Genomic DNA, 27592 nt, shown 5'->3' with positions numbered 1-27592 from the left:
ATTATTTCAGACATCTCTTTTTCAAAATCAGAGATGCAAATTAACTTTACCAGATGTTTTTCCCCCATTGATTATTAATTTTCTCCCATTTCATATACATTACATCAAATTTCAATAAAATAATAACATAATAACAATGATATAATTATAATATATTTAGTAATATTAATTAATTAATGGTTAGGGTCAGTAAATGGTGGAATTATTTCTTTAAACGTCATAGCTATCAATTACAGTGCATGGTAAAATCCATTTGGTGCAAACTTTTATAGGTCAAACTACAAAAAAAAGAAAGCCCTGATGTGCTTGAAAACACACACATGTTTTTAACCTGCGTAAAACTGTTTGAGACACATAAAGCCATCTCTAATTAAAATTTACTGTTAACCATTACAATCCAAATTGATGCATACGGACAATTTGATTTTTTACCACCAGAGAGCGGCAACACACAGTGTGTAAAAGCATTGTAAGGGATAAAGCAACAGAGTCGAAATACTGTATCATTCAGATTGAATTGACCTTGGCTCCCTTCGGTTTCTATATAAATCTTAATTTGTATAACTTTTCTTATTCTCTTTATTTTGTACTTCTGTCTGATTGCATGGAGAACAACGCTGGCACATTGTACACGATCAAATGAGAAAGGTTCAGAAAGCTTTTGTTTTGTTTTGCACACACACGTGAGGAAATGAGGCCTCGTCATGGGATCTCAGAACATGATTCGTCAGATCACCATATGACATGTGTCGTGATCCATTTGAATAATAGGAAACATGGTAGCGTGGAAAGAAGACTGTTTAACAAATGCAACTCGAGCCTTCTGACAATTCCGGTGTGGTTTTGCAATGGAACTGGGCGTCACAGTCATAGAGGAAGAGGAGGAGGAGGGTGTGTGTGTGGGGGGGTTAACAAATGTCAAACTACTTCACTTGACAGAAGATGGACTCTGTGAGAGTCACTACATTAAAGCACTGATATTGTTTGTTAATCATCTGCCTGACTGCTGTAGTGCCTCTCATCTATTGTGGCACTACAATGGACTCAAGTGTGATGGAGATAATAGAAGAATTCACGGAGAGTGCACTGGTGCATTGGGTACGTCATTTAACATTTATCACTCTCGCCCAGAGAAAAAGGTAATCTTTTTTTTTCTCCAACAATTGTGTGCAGAAAGTGTAAAAATTTGACATGGCGTCGTTGTATTGATTTCACGAGTTGTTTATCTTTCAGTCTTAAATTTGAGAAAATTAAACTGCAACACTGATGCTTACTAAATCTATCAGTTCATCGTGTGCAGCCGAACAAACAGCCTACTTCTCCTTTTTTTAAGCTTCCTTTGCCTCTTCATAACAGTTTTTTTTGTCTTCATCTGAGCCCCAACACTTCCGTGTCCTTGGCTGGCTTCTTTTTGTTGTTTTGTTAAAATGAAACACTTGCTGAGTACTCAACTTGCCTCAGAAGAAATTGTGGATTTGTACACGATAAAAAAAATAAAAATCAGCTGTTTTCCACACAAGATGTTAATCAGCCTGAAGTTTTTTCTCCTTCTGCTCAGTGAGGAGGAGACATTATGACATAAAAGGGTACCGTAATTTTCGGACTAGAAGTCGCACCGGAGTATAAGTCGCACCAGCCATAAAATGCCCCAAAAAGTGAAAAAAACCCCATATATATAAGAGAGATAAGTGGAGAGATAAGTCGCTCCTGAGTATAAGTCGCCCCCCCACCCAAACTATAAAAAAAAACGTCACTTATAGTCCGAAAATTACGGTATTCATGATACACAGCACAGACATTTTAATTTTTTGAGGTGGGTTGCTCAAGCCCAAACAAGAAAAGCACCCACCCCAAAAAAATAAAAATCGAACTAACAAAATTAATCCTGGATTGAGGAGAGCTGCTAGCCCGAGCGTCCTGTCCCTCCTTATCTCTCCGCTTTAGTTGCCTTTCTTTTCTTGGCTTCATGCTGCATTAAAAAAAAAAGAATAAATGAATTCATTGCCATCAACCTGAGAACACTATATTCATTATTTTACAGTTATTTGACAGCACGAGCATTACCATTATTAACATACCTCACCATTTAACAGAATTTAAGGCCTACCTTTCATTTCAAATCATAAACCCAGTTTGGGTAAATATTATAGGCCCATTATTATGCAAATGAACCCCTACCACCCTTTTGTGTGTATGGTCACAGAAATATCTGGTCAATAGTTTCCAGCAGGACAAAAAAGTGAATTATTGTGGTTAACTTTGCACCAAACACTCAGAGTTTGACTAAACACTGTCATTACTTGTTTGTCTGACTGTGTGATGCTGCGGGTCAGACGAGACCTGTAGTTTGGCCTGGCGGCTGGTGGTCTGCTCTACGTGAGCGCTGTTTGTAGCAGCAGGGAATCTATAGAGAGACAAAAAGAGTTGATATTTTTATAGTCAGTATAGACTTAGGATGTTCAACACCTACATTGTTCAGTTTCATTGAGCTAGACTTCATCGTTTTTGACATAGTAATTGCGTTTAAAACTATATGAAAAAAAATGGGCACACGCTGTAAATGCCTGCCACATATCAAAGCATTTGTGAGAGGAAATTGACTTCAAAAAATTTATAAATGGAAACAAAAAAAGATGACTCCAGCAAAGAGTGCATTTTTCTCATCTCGGGCAAAGAAGTTGGTCTATTTGTGCACGTGGCTGGTGCTAAGTCCAGCTCTTAAATTCTTCATTGAGCCTGCAGCTTGTAGACATTGTGCATCTTCCTTGAGGGGATCGTACCAATGCACTTACTCAGCAACATGGGAGCTCTACCATGCGAATCATGCGCTGAATGACGTGCACCGCCTTATTTACCCTCAAAAACTCGTGCTCTTACCTCAGATGCCCAGCTAGGTCTAGGTTGTGACTCTGTTTACAAACAGTGCAGGTGGAAAAATACTTCATTATAGCGCCATTTGCATTGGCAGCTCTTCTCGGCAGAGCTCAAAACATTGGCTACGGCCCCATTTGGCTGCTTGTCACCATGAAGCGTAGACGCACTAGTCCCACCTGTCCACGCGAGTGTAACAGGCTTGTGTGTAAAAAGGCCTCCCGGTTTCCACTGTTGTACTTTTCTGGTCACCCGCTGAGGTCCATCAGGACCCAAACCTGCTGTTTCCCGAACTGCTTTCCCCCCTGTGCAGTTGATCTTGGGCCAAAGTCCCCCAGTGACAGTCACACGCCTATATGATGTTATCCATCTCGATAAAATCATGACGGCCAAGTCCAGTCCTTGAGCGGTCAATGTATCCCAACTGCAACAGACCTGATTCAAATCATCACCCTGATTTAAAATGATATAAACGCATGAACAATATCTCCTCGTTTACAGTTTCTTTCTTCGGATTCCGATTCGCTCTTAGGTTCATCTCTTTGAGAAGATGGTGGAGATGGAGAACGGTGTCTCACTCGACAGGCAGTACATCGAAGTGAACTCCGATTCCCATAATTCCCGGGACTGCTACCTCAGACTGACCAATGGGATTTTCCTCAATGAGGTCATGAGGATCATGTAAGGCTTGTTTACACTCAGAAATTGGATATGAAAAAGACAAAAGGTTAACAAGTGTAACATTGCAATCAGATTAGAGAGGAACAAAAAACAGCAGCGCACATTTGAAATGTATTCTTTGAAGCGTTATTCAAATTAAAAATACTTTTTATTGTCTTGCAAATGCTTAACATAGCATTTATCCCACTCACAGTTATAATGCTTGCATTGTTCTACAGTCACTTTGATAAATGGCATTAATTCACGTTTCATTCATATTGGCTACGAGTATCCACTGAAACATGAAATGAGCTTTGCATACGTGGCACCCTGTTAGTCATCTCGAGTGAATTCCTCATCAGCGCGTTCATTTTTGACCTCATTCAGGCCATATCTCTGCAATTGACAAGACAGCTTTTTCGGTCAGTAGTTGTCAGAAGGATGATTAATTTGGCCTGACTTAACCTTGGTTATTTCAACAGTTAATTGCATGAGGATTCACACTGGCAGCATGTCAGGCTCATTAAAATTTGATCCACCGACTGCAGAATTCCACCATTGTGCACGGATTTTTCCTCCTCTTGAGCTGAAATGGAGCAACGAGCTGCAGTCAATACACTTCTATGTTTATGTAACGCGTGTGATTGTGTGTCGCAGAGACCCCAACCCGAGAGTGGAGAGGTTGTACGACAGCGACATGGATGACTACATGCAGAGAATACAGAATTTCTCCATCTTAAATCGACACCTCCGAGCCTTCTACCAGGTAAGGGAGAGGTCACGATGCCACGATATGATTATCAAGAAGGAAAGCTTGACAATATAGAGTGGAAAGCTGTTTGGATTTCTTCAGTATCCTGATCCCCTAATAGCACACAAGATAGTGTGAGTTTTCACAAATTTGGAGCGTCATTTTATAAACTTGGCATTTTTAAAATCCCTCAAATATGTCAGGGTTGTTAACTACACTCTTCTCTGTATGGTGTGACATTTACAAGATATTTATTTTCACTTCCTCAGGACTATATTATATCTTAGTAATCAATGGCTAATTTTAGTTGACGAGACTTGCTGATGAGATTTGCTTTGGCAAAAATGCATACGACATAAAAGCATTTCCAGATGAAAATGAGGTGCAACGGCTCTTTCAGGGCAAAAACTGAAACAACTTTTAGCGCATTATAAATAGAAAAGCCTTTTAAAAGGCAGAAACATTCGTCTACCAAAACATAACTCAAGGCTACAAGGGAGAGGGAGGGATAAAGGAGAGCGTTTCTCGCTGTAGCTTTGCAAAAACAGAGAACAAGATGGAGAAGTGAAGCAACTATTAGTCCCACTACAAGAGCATTCCTCCTCGGGATATTGTAAAGACTCGGAAGTGCACTCAAGGGATGGCGCAGCATTTGCACGAACAAGAAGATGAAAGAGAACATTTCCTTCCTCCATTACGAAGCAAATTGGGCAATTTCCTTTAAGCCGCCACTGTGGATAGTGGTCGGGCTAGTCTTGGGAACAGGTGCAGACTATCTATCAAATAAGTCGCAAAATCATTTTTGCGCGGCACGTATGTGCTGGTGTCATGTGAGGAAATGACAATCTAGGAGGATTGACGAGACACAGAAAGTCTCCCCGAGCACCAGTCAGGTGGAGTTGCTAGTCACACAACATAGCAACGGCAGTTTTAAGGGTTTCACTTCCTTTTTCTTTAGTGAGTCACTCAAGTTTTGAAAACGCAGAGCAATGCAAGTCTCTGACAATGTTGATAATTGATTCACATTAAGTAAGACAAGGCCAATGTGTGTTTGACACTAGGCCTCTTGACAGCAACGCTCTTCTTACATAAAATAATATGTTGGGGACAAGCACACAATCGGTGGGGATGAATTACAAAAGTTCATAACTAAAATGAAGTGAGGTGCCAGTGCCCAGGGAATGTCAAGAATTGGCAGCTTGAACCTGCTGTATAGTGCAATACTGAAACTTTTGGAACCAAAACAATTCTATCCAAAGTAACGGGACACAGTTGTTCGTAATATTCTTAGACTGGGACAATTCAGATGAATGAATGAATATTCTCATAAATCAACAGAAAAAGCCATAAAAAATGACAACTACAAATCATGTTTTTGCCTGTTTCACCTTTGTCTGTGTCGCTTTCATGATGATTGTTTACAATGTTTTCTGTCTCTTGTTTTGTTAGAGCTCCATCAATTAGTTTCTCGTTGTCAACATAAACAGCGAAGCTCTTAAACTAAAACACACTTGATAATGTCGTAATGACGAGAATAGGAAACGACTGATTTAAAACAGTTGAAATTTCTACTGAGATGACAGGAGCGTGCTGTGACTACAATAAAATGACAAAACTTTTATTTTTACATATTTTGGGCGGGGGGGGGGGGGGGGGGGACAACCCCATTATGTGCCAAAGCCCCTTCTTATTGGCATTTTTTTAGTCACATTAAAAAAAATCATGGCATAAAGGAGTCTTAATAATGGCAGATTTTCCCAATCCACTGTCGAACTCAGTGAAAAGCTGGGGTTCTGCTGCAGACATTATTTGTAATGGAACTACTGCTCTCTATCTGAGATTGCTCCATTTTCTATATAGTGCTTGTCACCATTAAGGTCATGGTTAGTTGAAGCCTATCCCAGCTGTCTTTGGCCAAGAGGCAGGGTACATCAGCCAATTGCAGAGTTCTTTTCAATAAAAGACACAATACAAATCTGGATTTGTCACCTCCAGATATAAAGCTAATGAACATCCCAAAGTGGCATGGTTTTAATTAAGATAGATAAACTACAGAGGAAATCTGGTGTGTAAAAGTGCATCAATCTCAACAGTTCTCTAATCAGCAGCGGAAGATGATGCGATACGGAGATCACATTGTTGCAGATGGATTTTAATTCTCTTCACTAGTGCTGAAATGTTGATTTCTGAATGCCCAACTTAAAAGCGGTTGATTATTTTCAGAGGCGCACTTGTCGAGAGATCAAGACTACCGTAATTTTCGGACTATAAGTCGCACCGGAGTATAAGTCGCACCAGCCATAAAATACCCCCAAAAATGAAAAAAACCCATATATATGTATATAAGTCGCTCCTGAGTATAAGTCGCCCCCCCACCCAAACTATGAAAAAACCCACGACTTATAGTCCGAAAATTACGGTAATTCCTGGTCTACTCATCATTTGCTTTGGAAAACTGCCCTTCTATTACCAACGCAGGCTGGCAGATGCTGGCAGCAGATAATTGCAGTCAGCCATGCCTTTAATCCTTGGAATAAAAATGGATTGATGATGGCGCCAAATGCTTGTATCTACTCTACACTTTTGTACTATCCCTGTCAGACTGCAGAAGGAATTGCCCTTTAGCATGACGACAGGAACAGCAATCTTCAAAACAGAACTGTTACATTTCACGCAACATGTCTGTCTGGCTCCACAATTATTTGCACGGAGCAGCGCTGCTTCACATTAGAAGCAGAAACCTCAGGTTGGCTGCACTCAAAGGCCGCTGTACATTGCCTCTCCAACAGCGTGCACTTAAAACATTCCGGATGCGGCAGAGTGAGCTGTAATTGGGGCCCCCCACCACCAAACGCTCTCATGATTGCATGTCCATGGAAAATACAAACAGGTGGTAGAGCAGCAAGCCAAAGTCAGTCCGTGGCTCTGTCACAAGAGGCTTTTTTTTTTTTTTTAATTAACGGCGAAATAGTTTGGTCATCATTACTGAAGCCCGTGTTCTCTATACATAGCAAAGTATCAGCTTGGAAGGAGGCACAGTTTGTCTGTCCAAAACAAAAAACAAAGACTTGAAGTTGTTTATGCCAAAAATGACAGGTTTCTGGACAGGCAATTTATGACAATATCCAGTTAGATTTAATTATTCTCGGAATTTGCCAGGAGATTTGTTCAAAATGAGCTGGCAGCCACGCTATCGCTCTGCCTATCACTCCAAAACTGCCTAAACGGGTTCAACGGAAAAACGATTTTTGTATTGATGACAGATATCTCGATATTGCTACGATGCGACTATGACGTCATTGAATGTCATCATAAAATGGATGTGTAAAATGCATTGTTAGTGATTAGAACACACTGTAAGTCGTCAACATTAGCATAAAAGTCACTAATACGTAAAGTAGAAATTGGAACATTGGATAGCAGGATAAATTGGATGGAAATGAGTTTTTATTTGGTGCAATGTGCTCCTTGTACAAATGCGTTTGCGTGCATGCACCTGCAAATGATAGAGGATGACTACTTTAAATGTGAAGGCGACCCGTGGGAGTGAATTTTGAACATTGGCCACATGCTGGCTCATCCTGCATGTCTGGTCTCAGTGAACCGGCATCGTCGTCATCATCAACATTTTCCACCAACTTGTTTGTGTTGGAAACAAAGAGACGAGCTTTTGCTTCCCTAGTACTTTTTGAAGAGTTTTTGTTTTCAGTCGAACAGATTGTTAATAGTGAAGCACATTCTGTTGCAGCAGAGAGACTCAAGATGGCGTTTAAGTGGAATAACTTCACAAAGGTGCTATTTTGTGTTCATAATAGACTTTGTGTCAATTGGTGTTGCTGTTCATCTTACATCAAGCTCCATTGACATTGTTTACTGTACATTTGAGATGTGAACAAACAGTGCTGACGAGAGTGTAAAATCAAAGGATTGTTTCCATTCCCTGCCAAACGTTTGCAAATGATATTTTTAAACAATGTTTGGAAGCTGGAAAACAAAGGACACGCGAGGTTTTGGGAAATATTATATTTCACACTAAAAGGATTTTAACTCAAATATTCAGAAACTGTAACGTATATGTATAAAGCCATAATATGTTTGGCTGATCATTTGTAACGGTTTGCGTATAGGAGGACCTGCAGCAGTTGATACTGATGCCACTCCCAAACGTTGCCATTTTGGGCCAGGACCCCTTCACAGGTACAAGCAAATTATGTGATCCCATCTGTGCCGCCATTCGACTTCAATCTTTATCAGTGCAGAGCATTACGGTGATAATGATCACGAGGCCATGATGGTGATGATAATGATGGCACTCAACTGTATCTCTGTGTGTTCAGAGGCAGCTGTGGAGGAACTTAGACGCTTGCTGCTGCTCCTGCTCGGCTGCGCTGTGCAGGTGAGGAGACAAGCGCTATCGAGTAAGGCCATTAGTGGAACAAGAATTGTCACTGGCAGAGCAGTCGGAATGCCTGGCTTACAACTTTAGCATTTTTGTTACTATTTTACAAGTTGGGGCCTGTTTGACACCATCAGACCTATTATGTCGAAGATTTAGTTGATTTAATAACATGAGGATGATTTAATTTATTCAAGTCTAGCCATCCAGACAGTGCCATTAACCACGCAATAAATTTATATAATACTGTATGGGGGATTTTGTCCTAAGACCCTTATATTATGCTCATATGTAGTAATTTGAATACTGACATCTTTGCTCATAAAAAGGTCATTCCCGCTACATGAAGTAAAAAGAGAAAAACGTGTCATTTCTTTTTTCCAAGATTAACAAATGTGTCTGGGAGAATGAATCGATACATAATTATTACGAAAGAATGAAGACAATCAAAAACAAACAATTCTAAACCTTCACAAAAGTTCTACACTCTTGGAAAAGTGCAATCATTAGGTCTGGCTTTGCAAAGAGAAGAAATGAGACAGAACTGAGAGCCCAGGGTGTGCAGTGTGGGATAACGTTGTGCAGCGAAGCACTGAAGCCTTCAAAACTTCCCATATCCAAAGTTTGCATCTAATGCTTGTGGAAAAGATGGTAGACTATTTAAGAGAGAATAAAACTGATTAGAGACACTAAAAGAGCTTGTCGGGCAAAAACAAAGATTGCTGAAGCAATCATGGAATTCATTTGCAGATTGAAGGGCTTTTTAAAGTAGTCATTAGTCATTGAAGCCTAACCAGAAACTTTAAATTGTTTTTAGTAGCAGCTCGTTTTTTTTTTTTACGAATTATCTTACTTGCAATTTTGTTGTATGCACAAACTTATATCCTCTTGTTTGATGAATGCCTTTGTGGCAATTTGTGGACTGGATTAGTCAATTAGTAGTGGACGGAAAACTATTATTGCGAAGCATTTATTGATTGGCGGTATACATTCGGCGGGACCACAAATGTGCTCTAAAACTGCTAGGCCAAACCCTGGACGTAACATAAAAAAGGTGATACAGGCCGGGAGGGAACATTCTTGCATCCGTGGTAAACCATGAGCTGATTTTTGAATAACAGTCAAACCAGTTACATCAATTAAACATAATATATGATGTATAGAAGAGATAAATAGTAAAATAGCAAAAAGTAAATATTTGGATGGAATCCAGGCCACTTTGCAACAATTGAGCCCAGAGGTTGAAAAGAGAAGTTAAGAAACGCTAGTCAAATCAACTTCATTTTGATTAACTGATTAGAGACTTTGTGTACTGAAATAAAAAAAATTCTGCGGCTCTAATGAACACACCTGATTGAGTTTATTTCTCGTATCCGCAGTGTGAACATAAAGAGATGTTCATTCAGCAGATCCAGTCTCTGGATATCCAGGCGCAGGCTACGCTCGCCGTCTGCATTCAACAGGTGCGTTCAGGTGCAGGTTGAACCTAATCCACAATGACTTTAATATTATTCACAGAATGACCCTCAGCTCCTGGGAGATTTTCTATGGGGATTTCTATTCTTTATTCTTCTTTTTCCCCTATCTAACTGAAGTGTGAAAAAAAGCTTCTTTTCATTCCAGCAGCAGCATGGAAGGATCTCCACCTCTGTTATACATGCACCTCTCGCCCTACCTTCATTTTCTGTCAAACTGTCCGTTTCAATAAAGCATGGATGCCAATTGGACATAAAAAAAGTACGCCCCGTGAATAATTGCCCGCATTACAGAAACAGCATGTTGCAGAGCGGCATGACTGAATTACAGTAACAGCAGGCTGCCCACGAGTCTTTTTTTGTTGTAGGCTTCTTTGCCTCATAAATCAGAGTGGTGAAGAGATGTCCCTGTGTGGATAAATGCACCCCCCCCGCTTGCTGCTTATAATTTCCACCAGAGGAAATTTCAGACCATCCCTCTTTCCAAGCGATCATTTCTTTTACATGCATGAGTGGGCCATTTATGTTTTTTTTTTCTTTGTACTAAAAAGGTTAATCTTAATTGGCTTTTACACGGCTGAGTGAAGTATTAGTTGATGTGTGTCGTGCCTAATCGCTGTGTCCTCGCTGCAGGTGACTCAAGACCCGCGCTCGGTGCTGCCGCTCCAGTGGGAAGAGCTGCTTGAGGTGGAAGGTGCAGATCTAAACCTGGTGTTTAGCTCCATGGCCAAACAGATCCAGAGTATGCTTGCCCAGAGAGACACACACCTGGAGGTATGAATTGCAAATATCATCCTTCAGTCATACATCAAATCGTGTTGTCCGATGACACACACATCCACTCACATTCACACACAGGGGAATTTCTCAGTTCTCCATGAATCGAACATGTGGGGATGTTTTTGACTGTAGAGAAACCCAGAACCTCAGAATTGTGAAGTGAAAACAAACCATGATGCAGTACAGTTTGATACCACTACAACCACAAGAAGGCCAAAGCCTTGTCTAAAAAATTAAAGTAGTAACCCCAACACCGCCCTCCCATTGGGGTTACAATCCGGACCTCACCGACAATAACTAAAATCTAGGCATGTTGTTTATAATTTATGGCATTTATTTGTTTTCACCCCAACGGTTTCAACTAACAATCTGATGTTATCATCCAATAATCAAAACTGTAATGCAGAGTATTCAATGCTGAATAATTTTCAGTACAAATGAGACTGATGTTAAAATACTATTGACTCACCTCCTGTTTTCAAGTATTATTCAATGCTGAATAATTTTCAGTACACGAGACTGATCTTAAAATACTATTGACTTCCCTCCTGTTTTCATCTTTTTCTATCAAATTTACACAATACAAAATTACAGGATGCTGCCATCTTGTGGGCAACAGTGAGATCACACTGAAATAATACACTAAATAGTCATAAACGTGAAAAGGAAATCTGCAAAATAGCTGAACCATGAACCCGGAACCCACACTCAAAAATAGCCTGAGCAAAATGGTCATAAATGTGAAAAGAAAATCTGCAAAATAGCTGGACCGTGCCCCCGGAACTCAGAGCGGAGGATTGTTCACGGTATCATTTTGTCGCCATTTTGTAACTGTGAGAGAAGAACTGTATGTTGAAGTGAGCGGAGGAGATTTACACTGGCCATTACATAGAGAAAAGTGATGGTTTGCTGCTAACTTGAGCAGTGCGATAGAATATGGATGGATCAAGGAAATCCTGAGTTGAAATATACAAATAAATTAAGTTAAGATGTAAAAAAAATAAATAAATTGTTGGCTGTACTGACCAGCGAATTTTCCGGTGACCCCCATCCAGCGCATCGCAGAGTTGTGTCGTGAGCGGGAGGCCCACGCTGACTCACCCTTGGCGCCCCTGGGTGGTCACAATGACGATACTCCCCAAGGTCTGGCACTGCAGCTGGCAGACAGCAAGGCCAAAGTCCGCCGCCTGAAACAACAACTGTGAGTGTGTGCACATTAATAAGCATACATTAAACGGGAGCACCTGCAGGCGATGCATCATTGGCAGACTACAAATTCTGCAGGAAACAGGGGGAGGGTTTCAAACTAGGGTTTTAAACGAGGGTTGGGCTTTCAAAGTCAGGTTTTCATACTAGGGTTGTCTTTTTAAATTGGGGTTTCAAACCAAGTTTGGGATTTCAAAGGAGGTTTAGGGTTTTAATTTTGGATTGGGGTGTTAGTTTAGGGTTCCAAACAAAACAATCGGTTTATAGTTTTGTAAAATAACAATGGGCAGTCACTATTTGTATAAAATCCAATTCAACATTCTGAAAATAGGGAGCAGACCAGGATGACTGCTCTCATTGATCAAAGTTGACTCCAGTTCAAATTAATTACCTCTGGAAAAAGGGTAATGTGTCAATTAGTGTAGGTTTATTTATTCATTTGTTCCCTACCTACTTCCCCAACCACTGTGCCGCCTTGACACCCTGTAATTGCTCATGCACTCTGGCTCTTTTTTCACTTGTCACTTTTATCTTTGCGGCTAAACTTTAAGAGATGCGATTGCTCCTCTCTGCCGTTTAGGGATGATAAAGGCGATCAGTTATTAGACTACAAGCAGGAGATTCACATGATGGAGGAGCAACTAAAAAAGCTTCAAAAAAAGGTTTGTATGCGACACATTTTAAGGTGTACCTCAAATTTATATCTGGTTGTGTCAAACAACTCAGGACAGAGTAATCTTGGTCTCATCAGTCCATAAAACCTTGTTAGAACACGTTCATGCACTGTAAACTATACTCGTAGCCTGAATAAAGTGTGCCATGCATGTACTTTCAATTCTGCGAGGCATCATGGCAATAACATTCGACCTGACTAGAGACAGCCGGCACAAGTCAGGCCTCTTTGTGTCACTGACATGTTTCGCTGACCTCACCGACACTCTTGCATGTATGCACACGTCTGCAGAACCGCTCCCTGCAGAGCGAGTCTAGGGGCCTACGTGTTTTGCGGGATGAGCTGGATTGCGCCCGTGAGAGAGCGGCGCGGTCTGAGCAACTTCAGAATGAGCTCCAGAGCTGTAAACATAGACTGCACAGCTTGGAGGTGACACGCACTCAGCTCAAGGTACACACACACACGCACACACACACGAGTCTGGCTGGAACATTCACAGCAAAAAGCAAGCAAGCAGAGCAACATCATAAGATTGTTTGGCAGAAAAAATCATCCCATAAAGCTGCTTAATTTGAAAAATAAAGCAGTAGAAATTATGTTTGGTTATAAGAGCTTTTAGTCACACACAGGATTTACTTGGCTCCGCTTTAAATCATACACTCACGTCCTTGTGAAGCGCCACGCTTTCCCTGCTGTCACCTTCTCACTCTGCCTTGGCTCGGCATCCCTGTGGCGGCCCAGATTAGCTCAAAGAACGTCTTTCCTCCAGGCCTCTGTTGAGGCATCATTCTCCACAAATGCTAATTAAACATTGGAGAATAGTGGAGAATAGAAGCAGACAAAGACAAGGAAGTTGTTCAAAAGACAGAATAACTGAATTCGCTACTGTTTGCGTATTTATAAGTCATGCCACAATTTAGAAATGTACTCATTTAGAAAAAAAACCCATTCTGCTCTCAGTGCACATGGAGGAAAAAAAAAAAAAAAAAAAAAAAAAAAAAAACTTGGTAACAATAAGACCAAGTCATTGTTAACATATCATAGCAATGAAATTTTTGCCACCTGCAGGAACAGCAGCAGATGTGTGCGGCCCTGCAGGAAGCCAAAATTCTTTTGGAGGAACAGCTGGCTGACGTGAGGGCCCGATGCTCCACACTGAGGGAGCTGGAGAAGGACAACCTGCTGCTGCGTCAGCGGATTATAGACATAGAAGTGGTGAGTAAAGCCAAAGACATACTACATCTATGGCTCGTTCCAAAATAGGAATTGTTTTGAAAAACATACCAACCACCTTTGAAGACATTTGTTCTTGGTATCCAGACCCGCAAATGGAGATGCGACATGTGTTTTTTTTGAACAATTATTAAAGGACACCAATAGTGAAATCTAATTTACTGATCTTTTAACAGTATTAAGTGATTAATATTAATTTGTCTACAATACAACTTCCATAAAATCACATTCACAAACTGTTATGATGGCCAAATACAATGACAGCACTGATCAATCATATTTGTTCACACCTCGAGCAAGAATGCCAGCAACCAATAACAATCATTTTCCTAAAAGCAAGTGCAGCCGCTGCTGCTTTTAAATATGGCTGTTCTATCAGGATCAGGAGTGCAGTGCTGCTTAAATGCTCGTCAACAATTACTGCAGCGTCATTACCGCGCACATGGACACACTTGCACCTATTGAAGGTCGCCCCTGTGAATGCGTGACCTTTTGCACGCAGAGAACATTAATTACCATTAAAGTCCCACTGATCCTACTCGTGTGTCGCAAGGTTGGAATCTTTCGGTCTTAACGAGAACATCAGTTCTTTTCTAATGGCAAGATGCACTTATAATCTGTTCTCTTAAATTGGCTTTATTTAATATTTTGTTGGACAGCACAATGAATAAGTGAATAGCGTACCGCACGAGTTCTATTTTTAGACCAGAAGGCCCCGTGACGTCACAGCCGGAACCGGAATGGGGTCAACATAGAAGCGCATTCGCAGACCACGCTTAGTACCACTGGTTTTCTGCTCGTTTGAGGCAGAATTTATTTCTAATAGTGTGTTACTTTAATACAAAATGTTATTGGTTTTATTTTGGGAATGTATTGATGAAAAATTAAAGGGGCGCTAATACCAATGGAGTAGAAACATTCACTTTTGAAATATTGGCTTCTGAATCGTCAGCTATTTGAGGCCTCTTGCTCTGCTTCTTGTTTTCTACTCTCATACCTAATCGATAGCGAACAAGGAATTGTTGACGGCGGGGCCTTTTGTCTCTTATTGGTTGTTCTTCCTCAGCCGCGGTGGTTTCTAAAGATAGTGAGGGATGATTCCTTTGTCAGGAATGATCTGTACCAGGGCAACAAGATCCAGTTTGAACCAGGGTTTTTTTGAAGGGAAAAGGAGTTGGAAGGGAGGCAGGTGGGGAACCGATGACACAGACGGGATAGAGACTCACGGCCAGCAAACAGACAGACCGACCGACAGACAGACAGAGGTCCACTTGGACAAGGATAACATTCTGACCGTGAGCCTCCAGACAGACCGGGGGGAAACCAGACGACAGGACCAGGAACACTGGGCGCGGACAGGGACGGAACACAACAGTAGACACCGACAAGAAGGAAGACATGGGCATGGTTTAAATACATAAGACAATGAGCGGCATGACAGACATTACGGTGATGAAGGGGTGTGACCGAGCGTGCTCTGGCACGGACATGACACTATTTCACTGATCATTTTACAAATGTACTGTCAGGTTTGTATTCATAGGCAAAAAGTGTTTTTTTATTTTGAGTCCGGAAACTACAAACTCGCTTTATGAAGTGAATGCAGTACATTTCCCTCAATATGTCTTCTTTGTGTAGGAGCGTGACACAGAAAGGCAGCGTGTTGATGAGCTACTGGAGCTAAACATGAGCCTCGAGGCGGACCTGCGGCAGTGCGGCGGCAGCAGTAACGCTGGCATTCCTGCTCCGGTGGCTGCCGCTCACCATCGTTTCCTCCAATCAGAGGATTCTGACGAGGAGCTGTGTGAGCTGATTGGTCAGAGCCCCTGCTTGTCGGCACCTTGTCATTTAAGACATTTTAATTAGCTGATAAGAGCAAATATGTTGTGGAAGAATTGGGTCTGTTGTTATCAATCATAGAAAAGAAAACAGCATAATATCATTTATCAATTTCTCCATTTTTCCCATATCAGCTTTTTTTTTTTTCCCCTTTTTGACGTATTCAGACCAGAAGCCTCTGAGTGTGGAAGTTGGCGAGGCCTCGACACTGATGCTGCTGGGAGCAGAGCAGGAGAACGCCAGGCTGAGGAGATGTCTGGAGGAGCTACAGGCCCAGCAGGAGGTCAGGGGTCATAAAGAGCATGAGAGTTGTGATGCGCAGGAATAATTCCAGCCTAGTGAGAATGGAGGTCAAACTGACACTTTGGATTGCATTAGTTTCCGTGACGACTCTAAATTGTCCTTAGGTGTGAGCGAATGGTTGTTTACCAACCCTGCGTTTGCATCCCTTAAAATTGTGTCTTGAAGTGTCAGTGGGGCTGGTCCCTTTTCTAACCTAGCCACGCAATTTGGCACCATACTTGTAGCCTCAGAAATTCCCTTGATGAAACTAGCCACTAAACTCAATCGCATATTGTGCCCTTTTGGCAAAAGAAATGGTAAATGCCGGTAAGTCTTTGCATTTGATGGATTTAACTGACATTAAATGTAGTATACATTGCACCCACGCACGTTAATCCTTTCTGTATTCTACATTCTGTCGTTTCTTAAGTTACATCAATGTAGCCAGTTTCTTTGAACTCTATTTTTATGACTTGCCAAAACTGATTGAAAGGATTGTGTGATGACATAACTTTTTCCTATTTAAATACTTTGAAGTGAAGGAAGTCTTTTTAGTTATTTCAAGCTTATTTGATAGAAGCAGTAAAAGACACAAAAGTAGACAATAAAAAGATCATTCCAACCTCTGACAGTTCTCCTCCGCTGTGTTCCCATTGTACTTTCCAGTTTCATAATCTGAAGAATGAAAATGCTACTTTGAAGCTGCGACTGGAGGAGCTAATGGCCAGCCTGCAGCGCACAGAAGGCAAGCAGGAAGACGCAGGAGCGAAGCAGTTGGACAGAAAAGACAGGGAGAACAGCGAGAGGGGCGTCCAGGGATCTGAATCCTTCAGGGGAGAGTGTGAAGGCATGGTGAGGTTGACAGAGGAGAAGGAGCGCAGACGGGAACTCATGGTGACGCAAAGGGAAGCAGGGGTCGGGGAAGAGGTTCTCCATGTTAAAGGAGAGAAAACAGAACCGCGTGATGCGGCGATCCAACCCAAAAGAAGAGGAGAAGCAGAAGGCGACCATATTGACATTCAAAGGCAAAATGAGTCGAAAAATGAAACGGCCACATTAGACATCCAAAATAAAGGAAGTCAACAAGAACCCAAGGCTATAGAACAGGCTACCTGTGGCCTTCCTGGTGCTGATGCTGCTTTGACAAGGTGTCTCCACAAGGCCCAGGAAGAGGCTGACAGGCAGGCTGTGGTGGCCCAGGACCTGCGCTCCAAGCTGGGGGATCAGAGCAGGAAGACGTGGGAGGCAGAGCAGAGGCTGACGCTCCTGGAGGCCGAGTTGCAATACCTGAGGAAAGCTGCGGAGAACCTCGGGGAGGCTCGAAGGCAGATCGAGGTATGGAGCCTGGGATGAGGAGAGGGAGGGAGGGAGGGAGGGAGGGAGGGAGGGAGGGAGGGTGGGAGGGCAATGTACATGGGATCGGATTTGAGATTGATGGTGGTAATAATAGTAATCAGGAGACTGTGTGGCTGGTAGTAGAGATGACAAATTGGCAGCCAGACAAAAGCGTGCATTCATTGGACACGCTATGAGTTCCTTAAAAATAGCCAGAAGTCATTTGAGAAGTAAAGAATGCAGCAAATGCAACTGGGACAACGGGCATTTATCATAATACAAATATACGCAAAGATACGAAGCAGTTTTGATTACACTTTCCAAATGTATTAGCATTACTCTTGTCACTACAGCCTTACAGAGGATCTTACGGTCTGGATTTTGAATACATTTTCCCCTTTCAAAAATGAGGTCATCAAAATCTGAGAAACCAAGTACAACCACAAAAGAAATGCCACTCAATCAATCTTTGTGTTTTGGTTTGCGCCCTGTTGTTTGTCAAATGATTGCAGGCGACATCTTGAATTACAAAGTATGATGGGAGATGTTTCCAACAAAAAGGACCATTGTTTTTTTGATAGATTCTCCTATTTTTGAGACTGTATGCATCTAAATAAATTTCTCGGTTGGTACTTATATTTAAATCTGGACCAAAATGTAATAACTTTTTGGCCCTGTCAAATATAACACGGACTCATTGTGAACGTTACATGGGTGGTTATTTATAATTTCAGGTTGGAGCACCCCCCCCCCCCTCTTAGAATAGAAACAAACTATATTTAATGTAATTGAATGTATGTTTTCCTATTGCACAATTACAATTAACGCTGCAGATTATGTACATGCCTGAAATCAAAACTGTTTATTGACTCCTTTGTCCTCCACTAAATATAATGGGCTCTTCTTTGGTCGATGTAACAGTCCTCAACAAAGATTTGTGAAAATGTGTATTCTATTTTTGACCTTATCCTGGTGTTTATTGCCTACTATCGGCTTTTTTACTCTAGCCCATGAAAAATACTTTCTCACCCAACAGTAGATGTGATGATGGCATGTTTCTCTCTCACATGCGTGTTTCAGGTTCTACAGTGTGATGCCGGGGTCATGGAGGAAGAGCTGTGCCGCCTGCGGAGTCAAGCCGAGCTTCACAGCATGCAAACGACAGTCATCGCCAGCCTGGAGGGGGAACGGGCAGCATTGGAGAGAGACAGGGACACGCTGCGTGGCACCGTGGATGCCCTCCGCGCTGTTCAGCGCAAGGTTGGCCAATACACATGCACACGGCTACACTCACGCACGCACACACAGTGGTGACAGCAAACAAGACATTCTATTTTATTCTGGGAGAGAAGTGTGACAAACAAGCAAGAACAGCAAAAGAACTTAACTTCCACCCTCTATATTTTATACTCCTGTACCAAAACAGCACGTGTTAAAGGGTGCACCTTTTTACACGTTGACAAGAACGTCTATACTCACAAAAGGTCACTTCACTGCTTATTATGAGCACTTTAGCTTGAAGTTCCACGTATTACCATTTCTTAAGAAGGATGTGAAAAAGAAGACCATTCTCATGGAAAACAAAAACAAAAACAGAATGACCGTTTGTGTGCTGTTTGCAGTAGATCATAAGTCATAAGAGAGGCTGCAAGCTAAGGAAAAGAACAGTGCTTAGTCAGCATGAAAGAAATACCATAAAAAGGATCCATGAATACCTTCCATTTAGGAAGTTGCACCTTGGCTTTTTCCTCTAATATCCAGTTGGGATATGGTTTATATATTTTCAAGTTAGCTGCAGTCACTCAAATGTTTTTTTTTCCACACCATAAGACTTTGATATCTTAAGCACCCAAGTGTTGATCTTCACACAGCATAAAATATACTCAAATACACATTTTAATACAAGTTCTGGAGAGCTATACAAATAAGAATTCGACCTTTGTAAACTTACTGTCAGAGAGCACTAGTCAGTAAAACCTCAATACGTACAAGATCACGTATTATTACAACTACTACTGGAAATGTCCCGATAGAGCATGTGCTTGATATGTCTTGAGGTTGTGTTTCTACTCTGACAAGCCGGTGAGCAGAAAATGCTGAGAATTAATGGCGACTCAAGCGCGTGTGTTAAATGAAACATGAAATACACTCGGTCCGCTTTAGCTGCAGGGAGTTGAACGAAAACGGGAATTTACAACTTGCCAACATCCTCTTTTGCTTCTTGTGTTGACTCAAGTTTTCTACCTGGAGACACAACATATTTGGTCATTTGTAGTGATATGATACCGTCAACTGATATTCTCACAGTATTCCTAAAGGACACTATTAAAAGAAGCCTAATGTGGAATTTCTGACCCAGAGTCAAAGTTTGTTTAATACCGGAGTCTATAAAGAATTTTTACTGACTGGCCGAGAGCGAAGAATTTTCAATCCCTCTCGTTCCCTCGGTTGTGCAGTTTGCGTTTGGCTCCCGAGGCCTGGCTCGTATTTTCAGATTCAGGTGTCATTCATGCTTTATTTGCTCTCATATTCACGTAACAATTATGTGGCTCCCTTCAGCTGTTACTATATGACGGCAAGCTATGTTTTTTTTGTTTGTTTTTTTATCTTGTGGTGTTGCTTATAGTCCTCATATAACGACTTGAATCTCTGTAAAGTGACAATATACAAACAGATAATAAGTAATCCAGACCTTTTCACACTGCACTTAGCAAGCATGACCACTGAATTGTCATTATGTACAAACTGTAATTCTTAATTATGTACAAACTCTTCTATTGAATTATGTCACTGACGTATATTTCATTTGATCAGGTTTAATCAAGTTGATCAAAAATACAATATCATTTTGTTGGTGTTTTTTGGATCATAGTTGCCACAGATGAATGGCCTTCCCATTCATTTCAAAGGGGAAAGATGATTTAGCATAGGCAGGTCGATTTTAAGGAACCACTATGAATTTTTATACCTATTCATTATTACCATGTTCTCTTTATTCAGAGCGAACAGTTAGCGTTGACCACTCAGGCACTCAAGGCTGAGGTGGAACGTCAGGGTCGCGCTTTGGAGACTTCTCGCCACCGAGAAGAGGAGCTGGAGGCGGAGGTACGTGATGCCGGACTGGAGGCTCAAAACGCAACGCGGGCCCGGGACCAGGCGCTGCTGGACGTGTCACGCCTGGAGCAAGAGAAAGACGCGTGCCAGTCAGAGCTGGATGGCCTGCGGAAAGAAGCGAGGCAGCGGGAAAGGGATGCGGTGAGATTCAGACAGCAGCTGCAGAGCACTAATGTGGCGCTGGAGCACAGCAACCAGAGAGTGAGAACCTTGGACGCTGATCGCAGGTACTGGTCCATAATCTGTAAAAATAACACACACTTGATCAATAAAGATTTGTAAAAAAATATTGAGTTCACCAAACTTGAACATGGGAGATTTCGGCTCTACATTAGCATCTGAGAGTACTTTGACGCATTATGGATTTACATTATGCATTGACATTCATTTATTAACTTTCCATTGTACTGTTAAATAAAATATCAACATTGATGGTTTTATTGATTTATTCATAGGACCGTGTGTCAGGAGCTGTCTGAGTCGAAGGAGCTCTGCACTCGCCTCCAGAAGCTGGAGCAAGAGCTCGTCACTCGGTTAAGCAGCCTGGAGGAGAGTAAACAGCAGTTGGAGGAGCAGTACGCAGACGCACAAGCCAAGAATCAGTCATTGTTGCAGGTGTGTGTGTGTGCATATGTGTGTCAGCGTATGTGCGTGTGTGTGTGTGTGTGTGTGTGTGTGAGAGTTAAAGATTGGGTTCTTTCTGGAGGAGAGGTGTTTGATTATAAAGTCACACCTCATGAAGTTGCATGATGATGATGGTCTCTTATCTTTTGTTGTTGTCAGGATCTGTCCAATGAGCAGATTCGTTCTCGGAATCTTACTTCTGAAGTCCAGCACCTCAGCCAGAAGCTCCAAACAAGTGAAACTCAACTAAACGCCGCAACGGAATCTCTCAACCAATCACGGGACAGAACAGAGCCACTCGCTCACCTTCTGAGTGAACGTGAGCCTCAGCTCCAGATGGCAAATGAGGATGAAGCGCACGTTTGTCCGACTGAGCGGCGGGAGGCGTGGAGCTCGGATGGAGACAAAGGTCACGACCTTTCTGCGTCAACCCATGAAGCCACAGGAGAGCGAGAGAGGCAGCTCACTCGCAGGTTGCTGGAGCTGGAAAAAGAGGTTTGCATTTGGATTGGATTGAGCTTTGGATCTTATCTGCAAGACGTCTGCATTGTTTATGTGAGGGATAATGATCCATATTATGTGGAAACTCTTTTGCCAGAGGGCTGACAACAGCGTCCACTTCCCTAGTGCGGCACTTTATTTTCACAAACTTTATCCGTCTTCATCACTTTCTATAATGCAGTGCTTCTCAAATAGTGGGGCGCGCCCCCCTTGGGGGGCGCCGTGCTATACCTGGGGGGGCGCGTGTGACCCTGGGGAACAGGCTTTTTTTTTGCAGTACTAGAATAAAGTGTAATTGCGCATCTTCCCAGCAGGGGGCAGTGGCGCTCTCATTGTTACTTCTGTGACGTTTGCGACAGTGCAACATTTTACGACTTACAAGACAAGTTAGGATAGTCACGGTGGGGAGGGGGGGGCGCGAATAGTTTTCTTCTTGCTAAGGGGGGGCGTAACAGAAAATAATTGAGAAGCACTGCTATAATGTCACCTCAGCGACCCTTCATCTTCCTTATCTCAGCTGCTTTTCTCTTCCTTTTTGTCCCCCTTATTCCGTCGACGCTTACTCTTAGAAAAATATCACTAACAATGTTAGTGGTATTGTTTGCACAACCTCCAAGGTCAGGAAGTTTGTTCATTTTATTTGCAGGATTGGACGGTATTGAGGCGGCCGTACCAAACATACTCCTATGCAGGAATGATTGATGCTACGAAAAAAGTTGTATTCCCTCAAGTATCAGCATCGGTCTTGAAAACTAACAGACAGTGCACAGGTTTTCCCAGAATGAAATCTTTGGGGCAACTCAAACACAATTTGCACTCTTGGAAATCTTATTTAGTTTTTCGTGTCGTCCAATATAACACCTGATTTGTTATTTGTTTCTTTTCCTATTGAGGTTTCGCTAAACGAGTCTTATTCAATTTTACATAAGCCAGCCACGCTTTAGTTGGATTACTATGCAGGTGCAAAGATTCCTGTTGCTCTAAATACATGGTTGTTTCAAAACAGAATATTATGATGTGATCCATTCCAAATGTCAACTCACCTTACCATTTTAAAGCACTGTGAAGGAACATGTGCACATGTATTTTTGTAGATGTGTGTCAAGAAGGCAAGACAATGTCTACATGCTGTAGGAGGATGAAACATTTAGCACCTGTGCTGTCTTTGTTTCCTCACTCTGATCACATCTGCCTCAGAGAGCCGTGGCGCTTGCAGGACAGGAGGCTTTGTTGTCGCGTCTGTCTCAGTCCCAGGAGACGTGCGAGCACCTGAGGGAGCAGCTGGAGGCGCTACGACGACACTCACTCAGCCTGCAGGACTCGTGTACTCGACTGCAGGAGCTCAACACTCAGCTACAGGTGAGACAACGCACAAAGAAAGGGAGTCATGAGTCATATCAGTCGACGCTTTCTGAGGTTGTACATTGGGAACTGCAAAAAGGAAGAAATCATTGTTTTGTGTGCAGCCATTTTTTTACATTTATAAATGTGTAGGTTTTAATCAGCGCCCAAAAAGTGATATTGGCCGATGTTTGTCAACAGGGCCAGTTCGGATTTTCTCTGTTTAATCTGACTTCCTTCTGCATTCAAAATACATACATGTTATGTTCATTGAAGACTCTCAATTGCCCATAAGAAGCACTATAGATACCGTATTTTCCGGACTATAAGGCGCACCGGACTATAAGGCCCACCTTCAATGAATGACCCATTTTAAGACTTTGTCCTTATATAAGGCGCACCGGACTATAAGGCGCACCATTAATGCATCATGTCCGATTTTGAATCCAAATCAAATCATTCTCCATTTTATCATTTCTATTTCAACTTCAGGCGCAACAAATTAACTTATAATCACAAAATAATGATCCATAGTCGTTTTGATTCATGATTCATAGTCTTCAGCGGGCCACTTATGATTGATTTCATGACACAATGCTTCGGGCCAGTTTAGATTCAGGAATTTAGTCCATATATAAGGCGCACCGGACTATAAGGTCGGCTTTTGAGAAAGTTTTAGGTTTTTAGGTGCGCCTTATAGTCCGGAAAATACGGTAATAGATTTATTGATTGATTGTCAGATAACATTTCAAGGCTGCACATTCCCAAAACTAAGTCCCTTCATGGGAACCTTAAATGACTTGGACTATTGAATTAAAAAAAAAGAAAAAAAAGAGGGGATGTAGCATTGTTGATTGCCGCCTTCAGGGCATGAGCAGCTTTGAAAGGGGGAGAAAGAAAAACAAGTAAGTGGTGCACACAAACACCATTATGGATGATAGAGATTGAGAGGGATGGTGTGGCAAATCCCTCAGGCAGTCTGGGCCCATGGTGGTGTATAACTAAGGCATGATTCAGCACACGATTGGCTCGGCCGTCACAATGTGCTTTAATAAAACAGAAGTGACCTTTATTAGTCCCCAGAGGGAAACTTAAATGTTGAAACATTTATTGAACGTGCTCTAAACACACAAGCTGTAAGGAGACATATGCACAAACATAAGCCTTGAAGAAACGCACGTTGAAAACCATATTTTTAGTTCCTTTGAAGAATTCACATTTACACCTATGGACACTTCTCAGACAATCTCAGCATGAATGGGGATGGGAGGACGGCCAGAGCCAAGATTCAAACCCAGACTCTTACAGCTTTGACGCAGATGCGCTCACCATTAGTCTACCTTGCTGCCCGCAAACTGGCGTTGTAAGTGGCTAGCGGCAAGTAGTACTTCAGAGTTGGTTTACAAACACAAACACTTCATGGCTCTTCAGCTGAGTACTTTTTGTTCAGATTCCTCACTTTGTAGCGCTCTAGAAATCCAGCCCCATTGATACCCATTTGCAGTCTTTCTGTTTCAGTCCATTGATATACACAGTGCCCAGGTTCAGAATTAGATTGAAATGGCAGCACCAACAGGGTGAAATCTAATTGGACCAAAAATATAACCTTCACACGGATGTACTGGAAGCAGTGCAGTCAAGAAAAATACTATATGATCAAGAGAATAGACTGTCGGGAATAAATTAAATCAATTTCATGGAACACAGATTAGAATTTAGGCAGTAAATGTACATCCCTGTCTCTGATTTCATGACTACTACATATTTTGTGTATTCACAAAAATAGGTGGAACAAGCAACTGTAAACTCCCAGCATGCAGCGGCACTGGCGCGCCACAGCGAGAGCGAGGCCCGGTGTGCAGCTCTGGAGGCGGAGTCTAAGGTGTGGGCACGGGAGCGAGAGGAGTCAACTGCCAGGGCGGAGACCCTCAAGCGGGACCATGAGCGACTGACGGTGCTGCAACAGCGTCAGGAGACAGAGCTGGAAGAGCTTCTAGACAAACACTCACGCCTACGGAGCAGCAGCCGCAGTCTGGAGGCGCAACACAGGGAGCTGGAGGCCAGGTACACACCAGCCGACCACAGCTACTAATAGTGGGAGTGCTGAGAGACTAAGATCTACTCCTATTATTGTGTGTAAAACCACTAAGTTGACTACACAACTGCAATAACTGAATGGTGAGGATACTCACATCAGAAATAAAAAAACTTTTTTCAAAAAAAGAGACAATGATTCACACCACTGCTCTTGTGCATTAACAATTAATCTGTGAATGCTGAGAAGGAAGGGCTCACACTACTGCTATTATTGTGTTAGTAAATGCTGGGAGATCAATACTACTATTCCACATCAAAAATGCTGAGAAGCAATTATCCACACCAGTTCTACTGCGGTAATTGGGGGCATTGTGACAACCAAAACTTTTGCTATTATTGTCCGCACAAAAAAAAAAGTATTGTGTAGACAAGCATTCGCACCAATGGTATTGTGCGTCAAAAAATGTTTCTCGCTCAGTTTGATTGGGCTTTGTTGCCGTGTTCTTGCTCAACACACCTGAGTGATTACTTTTTTCAAGCCCCACACTTTACTATGGCAATGACACAGCAATATCACGGCATCACCTCAAATCCGGTGTATCCACTATCCAATCAAGTTGATGTCATCCTTATGCTTTTGCAATTGCTATGGTATGTTGTGATGCATTAACCTGTCTTCAGTTCATTTTCTTCTGCATTTTGCCTTTGGGACATTTTTCCACAATCACATGCAATTGCTTTTCCTGCCAAACCATGTTGATGTGTGTGTGTTGTATAGCTACAAAGAGTTGCTGGGTGCTAAAAGCCAGCTAGAGGAGAGAGAGCGAGAGATGAAAATGGAGCGAGAGAAGATGGAAGCGGAAGCCCAGAGTCGACTGGAACAAGAACGAGAGTTGGAGAGGCTGAAAGAGGACAGCGAGAGGTAACAAATACACAAAGAGTTGGCATTCAGCTCCCCTCCCTCATGAGCTCTCACATTTACCCTTGACATTATTGCTTTACTATGGATCAGAGGATACAAAACAGGAGGTGTGGGTTCAATGCAAATGCAACACAGTGTGTATTACTCATTGGCGTGGGCGATAAACAGCGGAAGCGAGGAAAAACAAAACAGGCAAGATGCGAGAACAGGCTTAGTCTAACAGATTGGAAAAATTAGTTTTGAAGTTCATGCACCGTATTTGTTTTTTACTAAATGAGGAGAATTATTACATGACATCCCATTCTGCATTGTCACCATCACATTGACAGACGTGGTTAATGACACCTCTGTAATGATAGTCTGCCAAACTGAAGAACAATGTCCTCATGTTGTGGTTGTGAGTGTTGTTTAGCTAATAGCTGCTCTGCAGTTTCCAATGAGCCCCTTAAACTTGTTAATCAGCATCCATTTTGGTAATCAATGATAGAGTCTTTAGGTTGTCCACCCAGCCATTTTCTGAAGCAGTAATTCCCAAGCACCTGTCAGAGGCTTTGTCAATCCATGACAGTGAACATCGAGAACAATTACATTTAGTGGAATTGATATGAGTTTCTACCTATTGCCATTCATGCCACAAATAAAGTCATGACATGCACATACTGAGTAAGAACAACACGTGTATTGAAAATAACCACATAACTTTGCTTTTGCAGCTAGCGCAACGCTAACACATGATAGGAATGACCATAGACGGATAATGAATAGCATCAATATTGCTGTGTTAAAGTAGGTTTGAACACAAACAGTGCTGCAACACATATAAACAAACAATATAAGAATGGAAGAGCTCCTAGACAAACACTAAAATTAAAATTATTATATACATAATCATTAATATACATATATAACTATATACAATTATGACAAATTACTGTAGTTGCATAGTCACTTAGGTAGTCCTCTGTTTGTGTCTGCATGAGAGTATTATGCTGCACCCATAAACTTTTGATTTAAATTCAATTTAATCGCTATTGGTATATGTTTGTATAATTTACGATATCATTGGGTATTTTTTCTTATGACACATTTTAAGGCGCCACTGAATATATTTATTCACCAAAGATGTCAAAATGTTGATTAAACTGTAACTTAATGCTCATATTAGAATGCACAAGAAGAACTAGAAGGTATGTGATGTGACATATTGCGGTCTCCAAACATACTGCATTTATAGCTCGTTATGATAATTATTAAATCATTTCGACAGATGCCTCTTACTTTGAAGTCAGTGTGATGAGCTAAGAATAGTCCATCCATGTTTATTCCGGAATTTACAAACCTTCCAACTGTGTCCATTAGATATGATTTCAGAGTAGAGTCCAACAGAGCTGATAGCTTACCTCAATAAACATGCTGTTTTGCAGGCAGTGAAATAAAATTAGAGTGTGATATCAAATCATTTTTGAAGTGATATCAGATGTAATTTCTCTGTAGTTTTAGAACTTTGAGTATGACTCATTGTGTTGTGTAATAATATAATAATGGGTTTAAT

General features: G+C 41.7%; 1 protein-coding gene across 4 annotated transcripts in view; it reads left to right on the top strand.

Moving 5' to 3' along the window:
- The first annotated feature begins 899 nt into the window (after positions 1-899).
- ccdc88b (coiled-coil domain containing 88B) overlaps positions 900-27592 on the top strand; it is a 38178-nt gene continuing 11485 nt past the window's right edge. Inside the window, exons 1-21 of one of the 4 annotated variants that reach the window (XM_061280889.1) lie at positions 900-1098; positions 3404-3552; positions 4189-4297; positions 8410-8479; positions 8620-8678; positions 10058-10141; positions 10787-10927; positions 11989-12134; positions 12720-12801; positions 13104-13262; positions 13881-14027; positions 15684-15861; positions 16052-16167; positions 16833-17501; positions 18582-18761; positions 20502-20842; positions 21071-21230; positions 21399-21734; positions 22938-23099; positions 24868-25145; positions 25897-26040. In XM_061280889.1, the coding sequence (XP_061136873.1) occupies positions 1039-1098; positions 3404-3552; positions 4189-4297; positions 8410-8479; positions 8620-8678; positions 10058-10141; positions 10787-10927; positions 11989-12134; positions 12720-12801; positions 13104-13262; positions 13881-14027; positions 15684-15861; positions 16052-16167; positions 16833-17501; positions 18582-18761; positions 20502-20842; positions 21071-21230; positions 21399-21734; positions 22938-23099; positions 24868-25145; positions 25897-26040 (3770 nt within the window). In that variant the 5' untranslated portion in view covers positions 900-1038. Of the gene's footprint in view, positions 1099-3403; positions 3553-4188; positions 4298-7994; positions 8075-8409; positions 8480-8619; positions 8679-10057; positions 10142-10786; positions 10928-11988; positions 12135-12719; positions 12802-13103; positions 13263-13880; positions 14028-15683; positions 15862-16051; positions 16168-16832; positions 17502-18581; positions 18762-20501; positions 20843-21070; positions 21231-21398; positions 21735-22937; positions 23100-24867; positions 25146-25896; positions 26041-27592 lie in introns of those variants that run through there. The other 3 variants (XM_061280863.1, XM_061280872.1, XM_061280881.1) reach the window with 3 other exon arrangements.

Source organism: Syngnathus typhle, linkage group LG1 (assembly GCF_033458585.1).
Source record: "Syngnathus typhle isolate RoL2023-S1 ecotype Sweden linkage group LG1, RoL_Styp_1.0, whole genome shotgun sequence".
NCBI lineage: Eukaryota > Metazoa > Chordata > Actinopteri > Syngnathiformes > Syngnathidae > Syngnathus > Syngnathus typhle.
The sequence above is the reverse complement of the archived record's forward strand: the minus strand, read 5'-3'. Positions and strand labels throughout refer to the sequence as shown.